Source organism: Mixophyes fleayi, chromosome 6, assembly GCF_038048845.1.
Source record: "Mixophyes fleayi isolate aMixFle1 chromosome 6, aMixFle1.hap1, whole genome shotgun sequence".
Lineage (NCBI taxonomy): Eukaryota > Metazoa > Chordata > Amphibia > Anura > Limnodynastidae > Mixophyes > Mixophyes fleayi.
The window spans coordinates 55,388,535-55,401,329 of record NC_134407.1 but is presented as its reverse complement, the minus strand read 5'-3'; the positions used below and the strand labels follow the sequence as shown (position 1 = coordinate 55,401,329).

Genomic DNA, 12,795 nt, shown 5'->3' with positions numbered 1-12,795 from the left:
TGCCCCACCCAATACCATTACATGGGTAGATATTGAAACTACATTTCTGATACTAAATTACCTTCTATCTGGAGGCCATCTCAACTAAAGTCATTCCCTCTTTTAAATTCTTCCTATCCATATGGCACATAAACAGACCCCAATATAAAATTTATGACAATCTTCCCTATTACCCCACTTTGGGATAATCAAGAATTTCCCCTAGGGCTTAATGCCTCAGGTTAAGCATTGGAATCAGGCTGGTATAAAATGTAATTATAATTTTAATGTGCAAAAACAATTGGGCCTCTAGATGATCACAAGACGACCCCTGTCTTTCAAATCCGGCATTGTATTACCTCCCTTCCTACTGATTCATTACAGGAGCCAACCCATTTGAAATCTACCTTCACACCCCAACGGGAAAAGGTATGATTTACAATTGATGTATAAAAGTTTCCTTTGAGTCTCGGGGGTTGACACAATGGAGTGGGGAGAGATCTTGGACCCAACCCCTGACAAGATTTGTTGGGAGGATATCGGAGAAGGGATAGCTACCCGTTTGATCCCAAGAGTAAAATTGACAGCGTATAAAATCTAATACAAGTGTTCTTGTACCCAAATGTTGACTCTTCTTCCGGTAGATCCTGGAGGGGAGGTGAAGAATGAGGACAGAGGGGCTTATAATACAACATACATACTAGCTGAGCAGCAAGGTGCAATAGTAGTAAAGTACAATATTACGGTACAGGCATGCAGCTAACGTCTAAAGCTGAGAAATGACCATGTTCTTGCTCACATACTGTACATTCAAACTTTGATATCTCAACAGCATATATACAATTTGTTTTGGCTTTAAAACACTAATACAGAAAAAAGTTTGTTCTCTGGCAATCTACTTGTTTTATGAGTTGGTGGGTTTAAAAAAAATAAATAAACCTTTTTAGATGGCTCTTTAAAAGTAATTGGTTTGGTGTCACCTTGTAAGTATTCATCATTTTCCAATTGGTGATGCTGTTACCAACAGTGCCAGCACTACTGCAAGTAATGGCATTACACCAGTCCATCAGCTACACCTCTGGAGGTAGGTGTATCATGGCAGGATGCCTCTGGACCTGCTTTTTAAATTATATGGTGAAACTTTAGCTGACCCAGTGAGCGGTTTGGCTCCAGGTATTTGCTGCTGTTGGCAAACCAAAGTAGCCAGGTAGGTGATTGTATTATACAAGTTAACCCGTGCATGATACTCATGTATTCTAGTCAAATCAAGATACTTAAGGTCTTAAAAAGGTTCTTGTCATGCATTTGGGCCTAGCCCAGGCCTCCTCAGGGGAAGATCGTTACTTCCCGACGCAAGCGCCCTTTTTAATGTGTGTTCATGAGGTAAAATTACCTCACGGAAATGAGTTTGACCCCTCAACTCGTAAATTTAGCCTTTACTACCCCTCCCACGGGGGGAAGGGGGGATGATGGAAGTTAACTGACTTGACTATTCTATTTTTTTTTGTCAAATGTCAGTATACCAAATTTCAGGTCAATTGGATGAGCCCTTTCTGAGAAAATAGTTTTTTACACACACACACACACACACACACACACACACACACACACACTAACGCACGCCTCTACACATGTGTGTTCATGAGGTAAAATTACCTCACGAAAATGAGTTTGAGCCCTACCAAATTTCAGCCCTTTTTGAATTTTTTTTTCCCACACACACTAAGAATTTAGTAGGTCAGTGTATAACTCTGCCCAGAAGGTGGCGCTGCAACTTGGTTTTTTTTTTTTCACACACAGACAGACAGACGCCACTAAGCATTTATATATTCGATTGTATAGGAAATAAAACACTACTGATAGAACTTCAAGGGTTGACCTCCACAGTTCTCAAGTTACTCACTGTACACGGTATGGCCTGAGTTTTTAGTAACCAAATATAGTTTCCTGGACTATCTGCTCAACTAATTGGGTTAGTATTTCTCAAAAGAAATTCTTATATTTGGAGTAACTCTTTTTTGCCAAAAGTCAGAATATAAATCTAAAACAAAATTACAGATGAAAATCTTTTACTCCTCTCAAAACATGAGGCTGTCTTATGGGATTATACTTCAGCATGCTGTTATTAGACTTCGGATTTCCCTGTGAAGTGCTACAGAGTGTTTTCAGCACTGCGCCTTGAAGTGCAAATTCCTCCTGTGATATGAATAAATAGAAAACGGTACGTAAAGTATATCTAATCCCATTCAGAGTTTGAGTTGAGTAAAATGGAATTGACTTCATGCTTTTTTTCGCTGCCAGCAGCTTTCACTTTTAAATCCCCTTTTTCAAGGTCTTGCTGTATTTTCTGCCAAATATTGAGGATTTCGGAGATGTGTGCACCTGCAACTCGACCCTGGGTACCCACCATTGCAATGCGCTATAAATACATTAGGATAAAGCCATCTGCTGCTGTGTGTAAACTATAAGCTTTCACAAATTAAGGGATTTCTTTACCTCCTATCAGTTGTATTTTCATGTGGAGTGAGTGTGACATCTGACTGATTTATTATTTCTAAATAAAATGCGAGTCTGTAAATGGCTTTCAAAAGTCTAGATTGCTTTTTACTACTGCCCAAGCATCTAGCTATAATTGTGCAACACACACGCACGCACACGCGCGCGCGCGCGCCACAGATTGATTGTCTCATTACAATGGTGATGGGGCTCATTGATGAGTTTGGGGAGCAAAGGCTAACCAATATTGTCCAAACCCCACAGACGATCTACTGTAGCACAAATTGCGGGAAAAGTTAATGCTGACTATGGAAGAAACGTGTCAGTACACACAGTACATCACAGCTTGCTGGTTTGGGACTGTGTAGTACAGTGTCCATGCTGACCCCTGTCCACCACTGAAAGTGTCTTCAATGGGCACATAAGCACCAGAAGTGGACCATGGAGCAATGGAAGAAGGTGGTCTGGACTGCTGAAACACATTTTCTTTTACATCATGTGGACAGCCAGGTGTGTGTGCGTCGTTGCCATCTCATCCCCATGTAATCAGAATGCACTATAGGAAGAAGACAAGCCAGGGGAGGCAGTGTGATCCTCTGAGCAATATTCTGCTGGGAAACCTTGTGTCCTGTCATTCATGTGGATGTTTCTTTGACATATACTATCTAAGTATGGTTGTAGACAAAATACACCCCTTCATGGCAACTGTATACCTTGATGGCAGTGGCCTCTTTCTGCAGGATAATGCAGCCTGCAACACTGCAAAAAATGAAGGGTGTGAGGAACATGACCAAGTTCAAGGTGTTGACTTGTCCTTCATATTCTCTAGATCTCAATCAGAGCGAGAGTCTGTGGAATGAGTTGGAGGTTTTACCTTGCAACTTACAGGACTTAAAAGATCTGCTGCTAATGTCTTGGGGCAGATACTACAGGACATCTCTAGAGGTCTAGTAGCATCCCTGCCTCGATGGGTCAGAGCTGTATTGGCAGCACGAAGGGAACCTACACAATATTAGGGTGGTTTTAATGTGGCTGATCGGTGTATACATGCACACATATACCTATATACATACACACACACATACACGGCTTGATTCTTTTGCATGTATTGAATTTAACCATGACACCGACACTTGCTCAATGTCTATACCAGTGTCATTTGTGATCTCTACCACTCTATCCCCGGTACCAAATATTAGATTATCAGCTCTATTGTGCACAGCAGGCTGTAAAATTGTAATTCCGAAAAATGTTGTTGGCAGATGCATGATGTGTTCTGGGTTAATTGCACTGCAAACTTGTTAAGTGGCCTAATGATTAGAATTCGGAAATTGCTATTTTCAGAGTTAATATATATTGTGATCTCAGGCTGCTGCCATATGCTCAATCTGTGACCCTTCTCCCTGGAGGCTGAGCATCAACAGTTGCCTATCAACATGGATATGGACTAGAAGGAAGGTGGCCGAACTACATGCAAAACTTGCCAAGGGGAATTTAATGACACCTGCCCATGTCATTAGAGATACTTGGAATAGCCAGTTGTATGATCTAGGAGATGTACATGACTATTTTAGTTTGTTCAAGATTCTATACCTATATTGTATTCTCAATTCTACCTCTGCCTAGGTTATCAGAGGCAAATGCACTTGTATAAAGTCTGTAAAGTGTTTGTCAGCCGTCGTTCCACGGTTGCTTATAGTTTCATTAGGGGCATCTAGAATCCCTCTATTCTAATGTGGGCTATATGACTCCTTTTATACGGTCGCAAAAATCCTTATTCTATTCCAAGCTCTAGAAGCATTTAGTTAACATGCATGTGGATCAAATGGGTTTCATGCTTGGCAAGTAAACAGCAATCTATATCTGACTTCTGACCAGAATTCAAATATCTCCTAATAACATAGAATCAAGAGTGTTCTCGTTTTCAGATGGAGTTATGACCTTTTGACTGTGTAGAATGGGAATATGTTGGTTGTGGTAAAATTGGTCATTGTTCAATAAAATAAAGAATCTTGACCTTTTTTTTAATGAAGCGCATCATTACCATAATAACTGTAATAATGCACAGGCCGTGTTACTTTTACCAGTAACGCTACCAATTGAATTATCCCCCCCCCCCCCACACAAACTCTATTCTCACACTGCCTTCAATCTTCTACTGTTGTAAAGCCACAAAACTGGAGTGTCCTTTTCTCTCTGGTCTTATTTGCCATATCTATACTTTTTAGATCAGAAAAAACTGCATTGCATGTAAGTAATCTTTTGTTTTCTAAAAGGTTTCATATCGTTCTCCTAAAAACAGTAAATGACAAGTCTGGATTTGACTACAATATGATTTATGAAGTACAAAAACAATAAAAGGAGGACCGTGGGAGAATATGGTCTTGTGTGCTTTTATAATGTCGTAAAATAAAAAATTCCTTAAAAGAATCCTGTAGGCTTTTGTTTTTTTCCATTTAAAAATTTCAGTTACCTAAAATAGATACAGGAACGTAAAACAAGACTGAAATCATGGGCTCCAGTCATTAAAGAATGTATGTGTTGATTTTGTGCATATCCTCCACAAAATCACTCTGCACGGGCTTAGAACCGGACGATGTTCAACGGAACGCAGCCACATCCAAGTCATCGTCGAGCACAAATGACTTACTACAGCCTACGATTTCAGGGAACTGGGTGGGGAATGGGCGTATGCACGTAGCCACTGTACAGTAAGGGTGTCAAACTTGGGCGCACACAGAAATGCGTTTTCTTTTTCTGCCGTATCTCTTGCACCAGTTAGAGGTCTAAGTCCTGAGTCCTAGTTATTTCCGTATTGTATGCATGCTATAAAATGTGTTTGCATTCAGGAGCAACTGTAAAAATGTCTATGTACAGTAGATATTAAGGATGGCCTAATGTCTTTCAATAAACAAAACATTTTTCTTTAAATTTCCATGTTTAATCATAAATGACTATTGACATATAACATTAATTTACTATATATACATTCCATGTAGGTATTGTACATATCCTGCAGTGTCTGGTCTAGTAGAGCAGAGTAAACGTGCATTCATAGTCAACACCACATGTATCTTGAGATCTGTTGCTAGTTGACTTCTAGAGTATACAGAGCAGAGATACATGCAGAAAACCAATGCCCGCTGTGCTCAGTATGCGTGCCTTAATGACTCTGGCCCATGTGTTATGAGTGGATGTTCCTTTTTTGCTAAGAAATGTAAAAATACCCCTTAATAGCTGCTTTTAAACACAAGATTTAGTACTTTTGTTAACATTTATACATTTCTTTAGTGATTTCTTTTAATGCAGTGAAATAAGTGTTCTGGCTCTTAAGATTGGATTCCATAAATGCCGGGGACAGTTTTACCCAAACCCTTTTAATAGAGCAAACCTCACATTTCTAATACAACAGACATTTTTATTTATTGTAAGAAATAAATTGTCCATCTCTGGAAAACAAAATAAACTTTTTATTCCCAAGTTTTATATATGATGGTGATCAAGAAATGTCCATTGATCTAGGTCATACTTGCTGACTTTGGAGGTCACCCCTTTGGGAGATCTCCAAGGTTGGCTGTGTCTTGTGATTAGCCTGGCCATGCCCCTGTCATTAGACACTGCCCCCTGCTATACAATACCAGTTTTGGCCTATTATAGCAGGGGATGGGGCCAGGATGATGCAATTAGCCCAGCCCCCACCCACTTTGCCAACAAAGCAGGCAGGTAGACAATAATGATGTAGGTGTTCTTGTCTGCCAGGTCATACACTGAACACCTTGGCTTAACATTTTCTAAAGCGGATCAGGCAATGATTTCTGACTCTGTAATATGATGATTACTCTGCAACACCTTTATTGTTGCCTCTTATGTTCGTACATAATGTTGTACAATCATTTATCTAACATTCACACTGAATAGATGTAAGTAACTACTGTGTAGCTTTTTTTTCATGTGTGTACATGCAGTATTTGTCAAAGTGCCCAATGTCTGCTTGATCTAGCACATTAGTAATTGTATATATTTTATACTCGTACGTCCAAAACCTTCTTGCATTTTTCTACGCTGTCTTTCATTGATGTTTTGTCTTAAAACCCATCCCACCATTTTCATCCTAAAGGAGGAGACTGATAATTGGCTAAATGACCAGAATAATGCAGAAGTATTCCATATATATATTTTGAAATATAAAAAAAATGCAAATGTCGCTATTTCTGCTTTAAAGCAAATCTGTCACCAGTTTCGCTACTGTTTTGTTTGCTTTACACATTGTACCTTATGTGTCCCATTCATCTGGATGAATATTTTGCAAAGTAATACCCCTAATGTAATTGTGGCCTACATCCACTCAGGCTGAGGTTCATGTTGAAATTAGACTGACTCCATGTAAGGCTCAAGCATGGCCCTGTGCTGGCTACACCTATGGGCTTCCTTCAGTTCAACACTTCAGGCTGGTCACTTTCAAAGCTCCAGTGCCAAATATTTTTGCTTTGGGGCCATTGCCAAGATAATGTGAGCAGCAGGCAAGGCCAGTATAAGACTCTGCACTTTTGGGGTTCATTATGGATTTTGACCTCCACAATGGAAAGACAGATTAGCAGAGGGTAACCCAGACAAGGGACCCCACAATTCGGGTAAAGGAGAGGGGAGTCGGGCTTTAGTCTTTTAAATTTTCAGTCCAAAGATGGAATTTGCCTTTAAAACAAAGTGTCTTAAATCCATGTAGAACCAGTATGTTTATAGTAAACCTAGTGGTGGTGTTTTAAAATCCAACATTTTAAAATCTGGAGGCTTCAAGAATAAAACAGTGACTCTGAAATGACTAAACATACTAAAATAATGTTGTATAGTGTTGGTGTTCATAGCTCTACAATTTGCAGTACAGTAAATAATTTGCAGAGTTTTGGCAGTATAGTACTCTATGGGGCGTATTCAATTGTTAGCGTTAACGCTAACAAACGAGCGCTCAAAAATCTTAGCGTTAATACGGTAATAACTCGCGGAATTTCAGCTCGCTGCTCCCTGAGCTGCGAGCTGAAATTCCGCGAGTAAACTACCGTATTAACGCTTTTCGCGCGCAATATTACCGTATAAACGGTAATATTTTTCAGCGTTAACGCTCACAATTGAATACGCCCCTATGAAGGTTGTTGGCCTCTGTAGCATTTTATCTATTGGTGGTGGTTTTTGTTTTTAAATCCCCAAAAACTAAAAAAAGTTCAGTATTTTCTTATTTGAGTCAAACTAAATATTAGATGAGAAATTGTCAGTATGACAGAAAAACAATTTTTTTTTAACCCTTCTGTTTCACTTTACAGAGTATATTCAACATGGTGGTAGAAGTCCCACGATGGACCAATGCAAAGATGGAGGTTGGTTTAAATATATATTATGGTAGTATAGAAAAATAAACTGTATTCTAGAACATTATCCTTTTGACAGCAGTTTAAGAAAACTAAGCAGTCGTTAATGGGTTACACGCTGCTCTTTTATTTCTTTTTTGCCATGAAAGTCTGTAAAAACAATAAATAAATTCACGCACTTACACTCCATTTGTTTGCTCAATTATTTGCCTCCCAGAAGCCAGGTAAGAAAAGCATACGGAAGCCTACAGCGTTCCTTAGTAGTCCTCCCAAGATTGCCTGGAAGTCTACCTCGTACTGAGTCTCCTACACTGGGCGATTTTTCTTTTATCCCTTGCCTGATTAAACACATCTGGCTCCTCCTTAAGTAAGCACAAATATGCTTAAGGGTGTGTGGACTACTACAGGTAAACAGCACACTAGCCTGGACCCTGGTGTTTAGCCACAGGGATCTGGCCCAGTCATAACTAGCTGTGGCATAAGAAATTAATATGGTCCCGATATCTCATTTGCCCGATTTGAATGAGTGTTCCTAAAATGATTTCTTATAAGGTGCCACAAAGGGTCCGCAGAGCCGTACATAACTTGTGTTATGGATCACTGTTTTCACTAGAACACATAGCATGATGCATGAAGAACAAAATACAATGACCAGATATATTGAATGAAGCAGATAATGCAGGTAACATGATAATGCATATCAGATTATTTGTGGAACAGTGAGTGAGATTAATGGTAGTAATCAGGGAGAAGTAGGCCTAAACTTAATAAAATAGGCCTAGGGAAGCAGGCCAAGAGGTACAGAGGGTGATGAAATATTAGGAGAGCACAAAGAATTAGGAGCCTGCTCGTGAGTTTTCATCCTAAAGGAGAGGTGGAGTCACACATAGCCTTGTACTGACTGGGGTAGAGAGCTGGGAGTTAGGAGGAAGACTGATAGACTTGAATAAAGAAATGAGTCTTAAGGGCACGCTTGAAGCCTTTGAGAGTAGAGGCTAACCTGATGAAGCATGGGAGATCATTGCACAGCGGGGGAACAGCCCAGGAAAAGTCCTGGAGGTGGGTGTGGTGAGAGGTGATTAGTGAAGTTGTGAAGTGGTTGTCATTGGCAGAGTGGAGGGGGGCGGCAGAGTGTAGGTAGAGGTGGTGATGGAGATGTAGGCGGGAGTGATTGAGAGCTTTGAAGGTGAGGTTGAGCAGTTTACATTTAATTCTGTAGACCATGGGGAGTCAATGTAGGGACTTCTTGAGGGAGAGATAAATGAGGCAGACAGCAGCATTGAGGATAGACTTAATAGGGCCAATGTGAGAATCGGGTAGGCCAGAGAGAAGGAAGTTTCCCAAGTTGGAAAGTAGATGTGTGCCTATAGCAGCTAGCAGGTCGAATAGGCGTATAGTATAGTTGTACAAAACTAAAGGTGCTGGTCATGTACATATTTTGCTGTTGGTATATGTCCTTTTTATTCTGTTCTCTAACTTTTTTATAAGGCATTTTAATGGTTTGTGTACTGTTTGGCTACTCTTAACATACATGCTTTAAATTTAAAATCATTGTGCCGTAATACCTGAAGGACAACATTCCATACTGTATAAGCTAAATTTTAAGTGTTATGTTTTACATGTGTATCTCTAGAATAAGAAGTTCTAAAAGTCCACAATAACAAAGTCCTAAAAGACATTTGAAGTGCAACTTGGTGTACTTTTTCTTTGAAAAGACATTTGGGCCAGAAAGGAGAAATCTACAAAATAACGGCTAGGCTACAGTAGTGATTTGTTTTTGGTTTTTTTTGTGTTTCTTTTTTTTTTATGTGGTTTTATGTGACTAATTGCATTATAGTTGGCAAGATTTTGATGAAGCCTGCTGCATGTTCTGTAATTGAAATGATTGTATCCATTCAGATTTATGGAAATTGTTTGTCATAGCCTAGTTTTAGTTTGATTAAATTGCCTTTATTAGATTTTAATATAAATATTGTGTAATGCTCTAGGATCTCAGTATTGTACATAAGTATTCTAAGTAATTATAACATGCATATCTTTTGTATAACTTTAACACAGACACACTAGTACTAAGAACACCGAACAGAAGAGCTTATTACACAATCTTGTTGTATTAAATTACAGGAAGTCGAACAGTGTCAATGGGAATCGCCACAAAATGTATAAAACTAATCGTACCTAGTTGGTATGCAATTGGTCACATTTAATTCAATGTCTAAAAACTGCTTGTTTAGTCGTAGCCCAAGTTGAGTTTTGTTTTGTTTAGTTTTTTTAAACCTTTCTCAGCTTTGTCACCTTACGTACTAGTCCTCTTATTAGTGCATTTCCTCTAATTAGACATAATTCAATGTTGTGATACACTGGAGACTCGGCTGTGAATACATTGCTTATATGACATTAATTAATATCTGCAGCTTTCCTACTGCAGCTGCTTTTATGTGTAGCAATGTGTCCAACTCTCTTATATTTACAGATTGCCACAAAAGATCCTTTGAATCCAATTAAACAAGATGTAAAGAAAGGCAAACTGCGTTATGTGGCCAACGTTTTCCCTCACAAGGGCTATATATGGAATTATGGAGCCATACCACAGGTAATCATAGTCATTTAAAGTCACAACTTGTGTATAAATAATATTTTCTGTACTGGCACGTGTACAGTTCAATATGCCAGATGTTGTGGTGGTCTGTTATTTTATTTCTTTATATAGTAACTTGTGAAATCAGCCGTGGTAAGTCTGTTGGAGCATAGCATCTGTACATGCAGGATTCCCAAAGTAACCTTGTAATCACAATACTGTTTTCAGTAAAGTGGTTTCTCTCCCCCGCCCCCATTCCCCCCCTTTTTATTTTTTTGAGATTCTCCTCTTCTCGGCACTATTTTTGGGTTTGCGGCCTCTTGGAGTGCATTTATCGTTCCATCTTGCGTTGCTTGTTTTGACTGCAAGCCTAACGCTACACCGATAACAAGGCACCATTCATGCTAAAAAATAAAGAGCTATATGGAGAGACCCCTTAAATTGTGTAGCAGAAGATAAAAGTAAATATGAATGACCGCATATGTTTAGCACAACAGACAAGCTAATATATTTGACTCTTCCTGCACAGAGCTCAAACACTTCTCCCACTATCCTAAAGTGGACCAAGTGTGGTGCTACATCCAAGCAGTATATAGCCCATTGTTCTCCAATTGCTATTTTTTTAATGACTGCAGAGTTAAAGGGTAATGGGTATGTAGCAACCTGTCAAGTGGTCCTTTTTTTCTCTCCAAGATTGTAGTACAAGACAAACATGAGATAGGCCTGGTTTAAGGCTCGGGTTTATGGTTTGGTTCTAGGTTTAAATATTTAATATCACCTTGGTCAAGCAACTTATAGCAGTTTCGCCTTTTAGAAACCAGTTGTACTAGGATACCTCCTTTAAATATTCTCCTTAGGCTCCATTACTAGGAATAACTAATGTTATAAACTGTTCCTTTTTCATAAGGTGCACTTAGGTTCTGTGACTGGCTGATTAGGGCGAAGTAAGATGAGAACTTCAAGTCCCTATTTCATCTGTTTTCAACCAACCACATATCTTTTGTCCTTCATTAGCCATAATAAAACTAAGTCCAGACATGCCCCCGAAGTCTCAGGGTGTGAATTGATCCAGTAATATTGGGATATGGTGGTAGCCCTACACACTTGACTTAATTGGCCTGCCATGTATTTTTATTACTGGCACCCAACTGATACAGTTGTTGGTTTCCAAAAAGCATGTGCTCCTCAGTGCTGGTCCTTGTTGCTGGTGAGCTCACATTGTAGGGTAGTCTGGAGGTGCGTCTTGCCTTCCTATTGGCTAGCACTGATGACCTGGATGACTTATGATAACCAGGAACTCGCCAAGAACTATGTGAATGAACTAAGCCCATCCAGGATAATCAGAAGCGAACATCTTCCCTTTATATGAGAAGGTGTAACCAGTGTTACCATAAAGGTATATTGAGGATCCAGATAAAGATTTTCAAATTATTTTAAATGAATAGGCTGTATTTCTTGGCATTAGAATATGTTGATTCAAGTTAGAAAAATACCTTTTATGATTGTTTCTGTAAATAAAAGTGACTCATTGAAAAATATCCTTTTGTCATAACCTAGGCTTAGGGGCATATTCAATTGACGGCGGGATTGCCGAAAATCCCGCGCTCATAAAATATTACCGTTAATACGGTAACATCTCGCTGGATTTCAGCTCGCAGTTCCCTGAGCTGCGAGCTGAAATCCAGCGAGTAAATTACCGTATTACCTGTTTTCCTGGCGCAGGATTCCCGTAATAACGGTAATATTTTTCGAGGGCGGGATTTTCGGCGTTCCCGCCGTCAATTGAATACCCCCCTTAATCTGTAAATATTTACCATAACAACACTTAGCTAGTGTCTACTGACAAAACACTTACTCAGTGGGCAGGTGGAAACATGCACTGCTGTTTCCAGCACATGGGTGTGTATTGCAGGTTGGTCTTTCAGTGCAACTTCTTGGGGGGGAAAAAGAACAAAATTATATAATTTTTTCATACTAAAACGGCATACACTTCCGTCAGCATGTCACCAGACAACCTATCCCTGTCTAGACACCGGCCACTGTCTGCCATCGGTCACTCCCTTTGATCTGATAACCTAAATTAACCACCTGATCTAATTACCTCATTAGACCACCTGTGTGTTTAGGCTAGGGGCTTTACTGTGTAAGGACTTAACCCTCTATGCAGCCTTCCTCTGCAGACTGTCGGTTGAATAGCTAATTCCAATCGATTTTGTAAAATGCTTTTTATTTAATGAAGCATTTTGTTAACTTATTTTTTTTCACATTCTTTCTTTTTCTGCTATCACAATCCTGATATGGCAATAACAGAAGGATTTTGGTGTTACTTGTTAGTTAATCCTTCTCCAGCAAGATCCGGAGAATGTCTTCACCAGCAGAGGC

At 39.4% G+C, this 12,795-nt stretch overlaps 1 protein-coding gene across 2 annotated transcripts in view; it reads left to right on the top strand.

Moving 5' to 3' along the window:
* PPA1 (inorganic pyrophosphatase 1) overlaps window positions 1-12,795 on the top strand; it is a 49,277-nt gene that overhangs the window by 21,545 nt on the left and 14,937 nt on the right. Inside the window, exons 1-3 of one of the 2 annotated variants that reach the window (XM_075216592.1) lie at window positions 7,815-7,844; window positions 8,388-8,517; window positions 10,309-10,428. In XM_075216592.1, coding sequence (XP_075072693.1) covers window positions 8,500-8,517; window positions 10,309-10,428 — 138 coding nt within the window. In that variant the 5' untranslated portion in view covers window positions 7,815-7,844; window positions 8,388-8,499. Of the gene's footprint in view, window positions 1-7,790; window positions 7,845-8,387; window positions 8,518-10,308; window positions 10,429-12,795 lie in introns of those variants that run through there. The other variant, XM_075216591.1, reaches the window with a different exon arrangement.